We start from the raw sequence: 11,183 nt of genomic DNA on the forward strand, positions 1-11,183 counted from the left end.
ATTTCGGACACCTGGTCTTTAGTCATTTATACCCCGCACCTCTAGCAGTACCACACATGCCCCCCGATGAAGCCTAGCGCGAAACGTGCGTAGGGGCTTTGGGATTGGACGCTACGCACATGTACTTTCTTTATGGGTAAGCATGATCACTTTTCTGCAAAATCCCCCATGCTTTTTTTGCACACAGCACTTTATTGCAAAGTATTTGCATGAATTCCCCATGCCTTGTGCCATGCACTTTATTCCGATAGCAACACTAGATGTTTAAGTGTGAGACTTTTTTTGCGTGGGCACTAGTTTTCATGCATTTTCTTGGGGCTTTGAAAACTTATTTTTTGTACTATTGCATTTACCATACATGTGCGGTGCATCCATCCCCTTTTCTTTGTAGTGTCATATCCGACATCTGATCATATAATTGTATTCTGTAATGTACACTTTTTATGCACCTGTATTAATAAAGAGCGAATAATTTCTGACATCATAATCAATTTTTGTTATTGACTCCATGGCGTCATACTCCGTCTTCTATGTAGGTCTATATATTTCTAAGGGAGTTGCCTTTTTGTTCATTCCATTATGAACGTCCTTTTTTCTAGATAGGAAAAAGTACTATGTTCATTGCTATGTTGGACTATGTTAAACTGTCTATTTTTCTGTGTGTATTCACAGCTTCATCCAGCAGCATGGATTACAAGGCACGTGAAAAGATGTGGCTTTCTAAACTTGATCAGGTTTTTGGTGATGACACTAGTGTGGTTTTAAATACAAGAATAACGGATGAATCAGTATCTAGACTCAAATACCTATGTAATAAGAAAATACGTTTGTGGTAGAATAAGGCATTCCTAGAAAGATACCTGGATAAGGGCCTGATTCCAAGAGGCCTCCGTGTACAAGTTTTTCCTTCTTTTTCTATTGAAGATGAAGCATTGAAAAAACAGTGGGAGGAATTGTCCTCGGGCTGTTCACAGGGATATATGGGGTTACTCATAAAATCCAATACAACCTCCCTTCAAGAAATTGAATTGGAGATTAATAATCTGCAGGAATCCCTTAATAGCACACTTTCCACAGAAGAATCTTCACAATTATTAAAACAGCTCGAAAATGATTTTTCGAAGTGGGAGAAGGAGATTGTGGCTTCAAAAACTAAAAAGTATCAGCGGGATCAGTTAGATTATAAGAACAATCAGGTATATCGATGGAGAAAGAAACAAATGCCAGTTCAATCCATGCCCAGAACTCATCACAATTCATTCTCGTCAGCTTCATCTATGGACGAGGAGCCACAAAGTAGTGGCCATCGTGTTAATATTCATCAAGAAAGATTTGCTATGGGAAGACAAGGGCATTTTAGGGGTAAATCCTCTAATAAACGTAAAATGACTCCACCACAATCACTGGAGAAAAAAACTAAATCTGGGAATGCCTTAGAGGTAATTAACCTTTCCACCCACTCTTTGACTAAAAATCAACTTGAGGTTTTGAGTCTGGGTCTGAATTTTGTTCCTACTAATGATTTTAACTTTTTTTCAGCCATGAAGGACATACAATTATTCCTAAGAAAAGTCTTACTACGCAAACTTCACACGAAATCGGTTGATAGTACCACCTTATGTTCGTCGGCAGAACAGGAAGCTTTGGGCATATTGGAGGAATTAGAACAGGAGGGATCACTCAACCCTTCAGGTATTTTTCCTACTTCTGTTGTGCCAAAGTCCACCACATTCCCCCCTTTTTCCCTCTGTCCATCGATCGAGATCTTCAATAAATTGGTAGTTGAGGATATAAAAGCTTTGACAAGGACACATAAGGGGGATAATTTGACAAGGGCCCATAGAGTTGCCCTAAAAGAGCTTAAATCCTTAAAGGATATTGTTATAAAATCAGCGGATAAAGGGGGGAATGTGGTCATTTGGCCAACATTAAAGTACGAAAAAGAAGCCTTTCGGCAGTTGAGAGATCGAGAGTCGTATGCCATTCTTCCGCATAATCCCACTAGTTCATTCAGTGCAGCCATTTATGATATTTTGGATCTTGCACTTCACCAGGGTATTATTCCTAAAAAAATTTTTGACGGATTGTTTGTCAAGAATCCGGTGGTCCCCACCTTCTATCTTCTGCCGAAGATACATAAGGATCCAGTGGATCCCCCTGGACGTCCGATTGTCTCTGGCATGGGAGGGCTTTGCGATCCCATTTGTAAGTTCATTGAATATTATCTTCATCCTTTAGTGGATACGCTGCCCTCCTATGTCAGAGACACTACGGACGTCCTGAAGAAATTAGATGGTCTCCATCTTGAATCAGATATGCTGTTCGCTACGATTGATGTAGAATCTCTGTATACATGTATTGGACATAAAGATGGATTGGAAGCTGTGGGGTTCTTCCTTGGCATGAGTAATCTAGACCTGGCCCTACGATCATTGATCCTAGAACTGCTTGAGTTTATTTTAACTCACAACTATTTTACCTTTAAAGACAAATTCTATCTACAGCGACGCGGCACTGCAATGGGCGCGGCCTGTGCGCCATCTTACGCTAACCTCTTCCTGGGACACTGGGAGCGGGAGGTTTTCGGAGATGGTGCATGTGCCGCGTCCCATGTGCAGTGCTGGTATCGCTACATCGACGATGTCTTCATAATCTGGCAGGGAACCGAGTCTGGCCTCCTCGATTTCATCGGTGGTTTAAACCAAAATTGTCGTAATATTAAACTGACCCACAGGGTGGCGGCGGGTGAGATTGATTTTTTGGATGTTAAGATCAAATTATGTGGGGATGGTGCAATTCAAACTGATGTATTTCGGAAGGACACGTCTGTCAATTCCTTACTACATGCATCATCTGCCCATGATATTTCAACCATTCGAGCCATTCCTGTGGGTCAGTTTTTGAGAATGAAGCGAATATGCTCCACTGATGGGATCTTTGAGGATCAGGCTCGGGACCTTGCCCAGCGATTCAGAGATCGTGGATATAGTATGAGAAACATTAAGTCGGGCTATTCTCGTGCCAGGAGGACCCCCCGCCAACAACTCCTTGATTCTAAACAGCGTGCCAATACATCTAGAGAACAACCACTGAGGTGCATCATGACTTACAATAATCAGTGGCACAGGATTAGAGAGATCATGGGTAAACACTGGTCTGTCTTACAAACAGACATGACATTAAAGGGAATTCTACCTGATAGACCCCTTTTGACTGCTAGAAGGGGCAGGAATTTGAAAGACTTTCTTGTGAGAAGTCATTATGTGGCTAAACCCACTAACCCTTTCGGTGCTAGGCCCCAGAGGTGGGGGTGTTACCCATGTGGCTCATGTGTGGCTTGCCAAAACATCATTAGGGCAACCACTTTTAAGGCGGCTGATGGTAGTATGGAATACCACATTACAAATTATATCTCCTGCAGCACCACATATGTGGTGTACTATGCTGTATGTGGATGTAACCTGATCTACGTGGGCCTCACCTCCAGGGAGCTTCGTACTAGAGTTAGGGAACATGTTAGGGATATAAGGGTGGCTAAGGAGACTTTGGATGTTACAACATTGAAGACTATCCCTCGGCACTTCAAGCAAGTCCATAATTGTGACCCACGGTCATTTAAAGTCAAGGGGATCGATCGAGTACACTTGGGGACTAGGGGTGGAGATTATAAGAAGATCTTAGCCCAACTTGAGTGCCGATGGATAGTCACTTTGGGTTCCATGACACCTCATGGACTCAATGAAAAGCTATCTTTTGCCCCCTTTCTTTAGTCTCATTATGTCCTTCTGTCTGTTATATACACTTTCGTGTATAAATTGCTTTTGTTCTTGTTTTTAATTGTTGTTTTTATTCATCCTTCCTCAGTGTACAGTCAGTTTGAGCTATTGGATGCTTTATGCGGGGTTACTCTTGACCATATGTCCTTATCAAGCTTATCTGGAATGTTGGAGGAAATTGTGGATATTCAATTGCGTGGAACCTCATTTTCTTGCGCAGAAGGATATGTTATTGTTATTTTCCTTGCTTTTTATATAAATTTTGGAATTATATTTCAATATTGTATCTTTTTGATTTTACAAAGTATCTCAGTTTTGTATTCTTCTGTTTAGTTTTATAATACACCAAGCGAGATTTTTGATAGCAGGATATATTGCACCCCTTAGATACTATGATCTATGATAGACTGACTATTATGTTTAATCTTAAGTGGGCTGTGTCCCAGTTTAATGATGACATTACATTGAAAGAATAAGAGGGTGCTATAATCACTATCAGACATCATCTATACAGAAGATTTGCTTAGATATTTTTGTGATTTCATTTCTCTATATTGCGCTTGTTCTGCGCTTTTATTTCCACCTGCCCTCTCTTCTGGCCAGTACTTAAAATGGCCGCTGCGTGGTTGCGCATGCGCGGCTGGTCCCATGGTCAGTGGGCGTCTCTGAAGGCGTCAGTTCTGCCTGGGGCGGGACAATGACGTCAGGAGAGCTGTATCTCTCCCTGTCCCTCCCACAGGCAATGACGGCCGGATGTGACGCACCGCGATCGGGGCCCGCCTCTCATGCGCTCACTTCCTCCCGCAGTGATGCTAATTTCGGACACCTGGTCTTTAGTCATTTATACCCCGCACCTCTAGCAGTACCACACATGCCCCCCGATGAAGCCTAGCGCGAAACGTGCGTAGGGGCTTTGGGATTGGACGCTACGCACATGTACTTTCTTTATGGGTAAGCATGATCACTTTTCTGCAAAATCCCCCATGCTTTTTTTGCACACAGCACTTTATTGCAAAGTATTTGCATGAATTCCCCATGCCTTGTGCCATGCACTTTATTCCGATAGCAACACTAGATGTTTAAGTGTGAGACTTTTTTTGCGTGGGCACTAGTTTTCATGCATTTTCTTGGGGCTTTGAAAACTTATTTTTTGTACTATTGCATTTACCATACATGTGCGGTGCATCCATCCCCTTTTCTTTGTAGTGTCATATCCGACATCTGATCATATAATTGTATTCTGTAATGTACACTTTTTATGCACCTGTATTAATAAAGAGCGAATAATTTCTGACATCATAATCAATTTTTGTTATTGACTCCATGGCGTCATACTCCGTCTTCTATGTAGGTCTATATATTTCTAAGGGAGTTGCCTTTTTGTTCATTCCATTATGAACGTCCTTTTTTCTAGATAGGAAAAAGTACTATGTTCATTGCTATGTTGGACTATGTTAAACTAATTATTATAACATTCCCTCATCTTGTAATAAAATCATTTATCTGTACACATTGGAGACAGATTTCTTTTTGTCAGATTTCACAGAAGATCTTCATATAATCTAGAGGGAGAGTAATATGTTCAGTATATTTATCATTAAGTCCCAAAATTTTCATTCTTTCGTTGGATTCCAAGGTCTCCATTCCTTGATGCATAGTTTTTGTTATGGCAGAGTCAATCAGTCTTTGAACAAGTCCTCTAATGCATAGAATAGCACAGCATCCACAAACAATCTTCACTCCGGCCACGATGGTAAGAGATGTCAACACAGAAGTGAATAATCCGGACCATTTCCCAAACCACCCTTCAATCCAGGAAGTAAATATGTCGTCATATCCAGAGTTCTCAGCTAATTCATTAGACAGGGCAGTCAGTCCATCAAGAGCTTTGGAGGTACTCCCATCAGGATCTGTATTAGGGATAAAGGGTGCAACAAAATCCTCCAAACATTTTATATACACCTCCCTTTTCTGCTAAGAGCTTGTCTAATGCCATCTTATTCTACCAAGCCATGAGAGAAGTTGGTCCTAATTGCTCAGCTATCCATGTAAATGCATCTCGGGTATAATTAACAAATCTCTGCTGGTTATAGTATAAGTAGTTTATCCAATCTACATTCATTTTTATAATAACCCACCAAATTATGGATTCCCACCCAGCTGCTACCTGGTTCCTAGCCTTGTACTCGTTGGTCACTCCCCTGGGAACTCCAATGTCATCTCTGTAGATACTAGAATGGAAGGATCCTTGCAGTTTCACGCTTCTGTCTCTTCCACTACGTACCTTTGGCCATATCCCTGTTGACAACAGGTGGAACGGCATGTTTAGCTGGATCACCTCACAATCCCCTCGGGAACCATGTGGTAGTTTGGCTCTTATCTTTTTATCACTGCTTAACCACCATATATCCACTCTCAGGGTAGTGTGGTTTGACCATATGGCTGAGTACTTGGCCCTGTGGGAGACAATGATCCGTTCTCTACAAGAGTCGCCTTGGAGCTCTCCGAAGTCGTGCCCATGCCCTGGAAGACTCAAACAAGTACAGTTACCAGGATTAGCAATCACCTGTGGTGGGATATCCGGTTTCTCAAGTGGAGGATGTAAAAATTATAACATTTTACATTTTCCTTCCCTTTCTGAGGAGACATAAGTTTTACTTAATAACTTAATTTTTTAAACCTTTTGCAGTATATTTAAGCCATTCTAACTATTCATTCTTCTCACAGCCTCTCTCTAGAGCTAGTTTATCTTCATAGGTTAGGTTAGACAATCAAACTATGAGCCCTATGGACTCTGTTATGGATTCTCTCTGGCATACCTTCCTTGTGTCTATGTATGCTATTATTCTGAACTTCTATGTAGAAATGTCCTATTGGGTCTGTTCCTGACATATCAGCTCCTATAACCTTTGATCCCTCATCTTAGGGTTTTTTAAAAGTTCTCAGTAGCTGATTACAATTATTCTTATTTGTGTAAGGGGATCTCCTTTTTCCTAATTGAGAATCAGGTTTTAAAATCTATGTAGCCATAAGGCTTAAACCTATAGTCTTGGGCTGCAGTTGTGCATGCTGCTTTACTCCAGTCACACACATTCGTCCCCTCTGCTATTAGAGCTCATTACACAAACATACTTATCAGACTCTGCTAGTTTCACAGCTTGTTCCCTATCTCTGCATCATGTATACAACAGACAGAAATTCACTAACATAGCAGCCTCCTGCCCAATTTCAAAAGTAGGATTTAAAGTCCTAAATCTGAAACCATTCTACCACCCTGGACTTTCCTCTCCTGCTGGGTCTATTACTCTCCAATCTCCCATCACCATGGTCAGGAAGAATATACCTGTGACTAACCCTGATGTACACATCTTAGATCTGACCGTCTTATCCAGGTAGGGGGATGAATGGGAGACTTCACCAGTTTGAGACAAGCTTTCCCTTGTGGAAAACCTCCCTTTGTAGCTGGACTTTGACAAGCAAGTCAGATCCTACTCTGTCCCTACCTGTCTGACAAGTTTACAGTATGAGAGATGGATCCAGGAGCTGCGCTCAGCAATCTTGACCGCAGTAGGAGTATGTAGTGTCGTGATGTCGGCGATAAAGAATTCAGAGACGTACACTGATGTGCTGGTGCTTGGCTGCTAGGCCGTGCTTTTTTTTTTTTATTCCTTACTTCCTCCTTCCTCTCCACGTCCCTGCCCCCTACTCCTCCTCTCCCCTACATCACTGTTACTAGGCAAAGAATGCAAACAAGGGCAACAGCCTACAAACAACAGATGTGACAACATCACACCTCTTCTTTTCTCACAACAAAAAAAACTGAAACATTTGAAGAATATTGTCGTTCAAACATTAAGTCTCACTGCAGAACATAGTCTGTAAGGTGGGCAGGTGGTCTGCGATAGGTCCTAGTCGGATAGCGGTGAGACGGCCCATCACCAGATAAGCCCTGAGTATCCCCGGAGACATCCCCTGTTAGGCTTACGGCATCTCCAGTCTCTGGCAGGAAGTCGTCGCTCTCCGCTTCCTCAATAGGCGTGGTTTTTGGGACGTGGCCCCGGAGTTTTTTAAAGTGGGACACATTTCGTGTGACCTGACGACTTTGATTCTGGGCAGTAACCATGGTGCCCTTAACGCCTATAACTTGAAAGGGTTCCGGATAGTACGGTGACGCAAACTTGCTAGTCGCTTTTAACCTTTGTGCCAGGACCCAATCGCCCACCTGTATTGCCGGCTGTCTGCCTCGATGGTTGCGCTTATCTGCATACCGTTTCATCTTTTCCTTTGATATGGAGTCATTAATAGAAATCGGGGTCTGGACGGAGATTGCTGGAATGCTTGGAAGTTTGACCCGTAAGGGCCTGTTGAACAGTGCCGTTGCAGGTGGTATTCCCGTTTTAGAGTGGGGTGTAGCCCTGTACTGTCTGAGGAATGCGTTCAACTCTTGCTGTAAGTCCTTGTGCTCCATGGTAGCAATCCTTAGGGTCTTGTTGAGCGATTGCATGAATCGTTCGACTTCACCGTTGGCCTGAGGCCAGCAAGGAGTTATTTTCCGGTGAGTGAAACCCAGGTAGGTTGCGAAGGACTGAAAGTCTGTGCTATTAAAAGGCGGTCCATTGTCAGATTTCACGATCTCCGGTATGCCATATGCCGAGAAGATCTTGTCTAATTTTGGTAAAACAGCCTTGGCCGAGGTTGTAGAAACATGTTCGATGACTGGAAACCTTGAAAAGTTATCCATGATCACCAGCAGATAGGAGCTATCCGGTAGACTGCAGAAATCGATGCTAACAGCTATCCATGGGCCGGCTGGCAGGGGTGTCATTTGTAATGGTGCACGTCTATGGGCAACTGTAGTGGCTTGGCACGGTATGCATGTTTCAACGAGTGCCTCCACCTTTTTGTCAAGTCCGGGAAACCACACTTTCTCCCGCAGTAGCTGCTTCGTTTTCACGACCCCTTGATGAGATTCATGCGCCAGATCCACTACCCTGCTCTGAAGTTTCTGAGGTATCACCAGGCGATTATCTCTTAAGAGCATATTTGAGTCTGATACTGATAGTGAATGTCTCGCGTTAAAGAAAACCTCCAGGTACCCAGCTTGATCAGTAGGGTGAAGGCGGGCCTCAGCGAGAAAACTGCTCCAGTTCTTAGACCGAACCGTCTCTATCACAAATTGAAGTTGGTGATCGGCATCCAGCGCTTGCTTAATTTCCTGTATGGTCATAGCTTTCGGTACCGAATGGGCGACGACAAAGTTGACATGCTCCTCCGCCAGAATCGTCGCGGGGATGTCGTCTGTGGTGGGCTGTGGTGCTGGGTGTCTCGAGAAATAGTCTGCGGGATTTCCAGCTCCCGCCTCGTATCTCAACTGGAGATGATAGTTCTGTAAGCGGAGCAACCAGCGTTCAAGACGCGGGGGAGGCTTTGAAGAGGGCTTATTGAAAATTGGGACGAGTGGCTTGTAGTCAGTTATCACTGTGAATTGATGTCCAAAAAGGTATAAATGGAAATGAAGGCACCCCCACACAACTGCCAGGGCTTCTCTCTCAGTTTGTGAATATCGCTGCTCTGTATCCATTAGTGTCTTGCTGGCATATGAGATTGTGGATATGTCGCCTGCGCTAGACACTTGTGTGAGAATTGCCCCTAGGCCTACTGGACTAGCATCCACCAGTAGCTGTGTGGGTTTTGACGGGTCAAAATAGGCCATGACAGTGTCGCTGGTTAGGTTGGTTTTCAATGCGTCAAAAGCTGCTTGCTGCTCAGTGCCCCATGTCCACGGAGAGTCTTTCTTTGTGAGCTTTCGCAGAGGTTCAGAAACAGTGGCTAGGTCAGGTATAAATCGCCCACAGTATGTGACCAGTCCTAGGAAGCTGCGAACATCTGACACATTTTGCGGTGGGCTAGCCAATTTTATGGCAGCCACTTTCTGTGGGTCAGCTGAAACTCCTTGTTCAGAAAATATGTATCCAAAAAAAGTTAATGATTTTTGGTTAAATTCACATTTTGACGGATTGACAGTGAGATTGCAGGCTTGGAGTCTTTGAAATACTTGTTCTAGGCGATTGTCATGTTCCTCTTGGGTTGTGCCATAAATGAGAATGTCATCACTGACGTTGAGGACTCCTGCAATGCCAGACAGAACCTGGCTGACGATATTCTGAAACATTTCTGCGGCCGATGAGATGCCAAAGTTCAATCTCTTAAATCTGCGCAGGCCCACATGCGTGCTAAAAGTTGTAATGTACCTGGAGTCTGGATGCAATTCAAGTTGATGATAGCCTGAGTTTAGGTCAATTTTTGAAAATACCTTCGCTCCATTCAGGTCTGCGAGAATGTCATCAATAGTGGGCGTGATGTGCCTTTCTCTTTGGATCGCCCGATTGGCGTGGCGCATATCCACACATAGTCGGATTTTACCTGGCTGCTTCGGTTTAGGTGCAACAACGATTGGTGAAACCCAGGGGGTCGGGCCTTCAACGCGTTCGACGACATCGGACGCCTCCAGGTCTTGCAGTTCTTGCTCCACAAGCTTGCGGACATGGAATGGAATGCGCCTGTGGGGCTGAATAGAGGGTTGTACTGACGGATCTATATGCAATTTTATTTGAACATCCTTTAGCTTACCTAGGCCTTTAAAGAGATTTGGGTACTTCTGCATAATGTGGTGGGCCGAAGGACCTGTAATGCGGTTGACAAGGTTCACAAGGCCCAGAGATATTGCACTGGTACAGCTGAGAAGTGTGTCCGCAGGGCATTCTACCACATAGAAGGTGTCAGTGATGGACTTTCCTTCAGCTGCTACTTCTGACTGAAATTTTCCGCACAGGGGCAGTGCAGCTGCTGAGCCATAAGGAAAAATCTTTATGTTAGTACTTTGTAGAGTAGGTTTGTTTAGGAGCTGGTTGTAGACTGTATGACTGATGACGTTGACTGATGCCCCCGTGTCCACCAGGGCTTCTATTGGATTGCCATTCACTAGGATTACTCGTTTTGGATTAGTAACTGCGTGCACAGTATTAGATCCCTCTTCCGTCACAGAGAATAAATAGGTGCTGTGGGACTCGTCATTAATCTGCAGTGTTTGGATCTTCGGTGACCTAGGTTGTGCGGTGGTATGAGGAGATTGTGGCTTGGATCTACACACCTTTGCAAAATGATTTTGCTTTCCGCAATTATGACAAGTTCCTCCCTTTGCTGGGCAGACATTCTGGTGAGGATACGATCCACCGCAGTTGTAACATGTGGCTGCCTGCGTGCGAGGCACATTTGGTTTCTGTGTAAGCTTTGCTATAGAAGATGTCGCGTCTGGCTCATGCTCGATGTTCTCTATCAGTTTAGCTTGTTTGTCTGCAGCATCATTTATACGCGCTGTATCTAGCAACTTCGCTAACGTCATGGTGG

General features: G+C 43.8%; 1 protein-coding gene across 1 annotated transcript; it reads left to right on the forward strand.

Moving 5' to 3' along the window:
• Nucleotides 1-943: 943 nt before the first annotated feature.
• LOC141051153 (uncharacterized) lies at nucleotides 944-4,359 on the forward strand. The gene is made up of 2 exons (XM_073548019.1): nucleotides 944-1,692; nucleotides 3,865-4,359. Exons 1-2 carry the CDS (start codon nucleotides 981-983, stop codon nucleotides 4,107-4,109), a joined length of 957 nt encoding a protein of 318 aa, XP_073404120.1. The 5' UTR covers nucleotides 944-980; the 3' UTR covers nucleotides 4,110-4,359.
• The last annotated feature ends 6,824 nt before the right edge of the window (nucleotides 4,360-11,183 follow it).

The sequence above is a fragment of the Dendrobates tinctorius genome, unplaced genomic scaffold (genome assembly GCF_039654945.1).
Source record: "Dendrobates tinctorius isolate UK_male_01 unplaced genomic scaffold, ASM3965494v1 ptg000155l, whole genome shotgun sequence".
Lineage (NCBI taxonomy): Eukaryota > Metazoa > Chordata > Amphibia > Anura > Dendrobatidae > Dendrobates > Dendrobates tinctorius.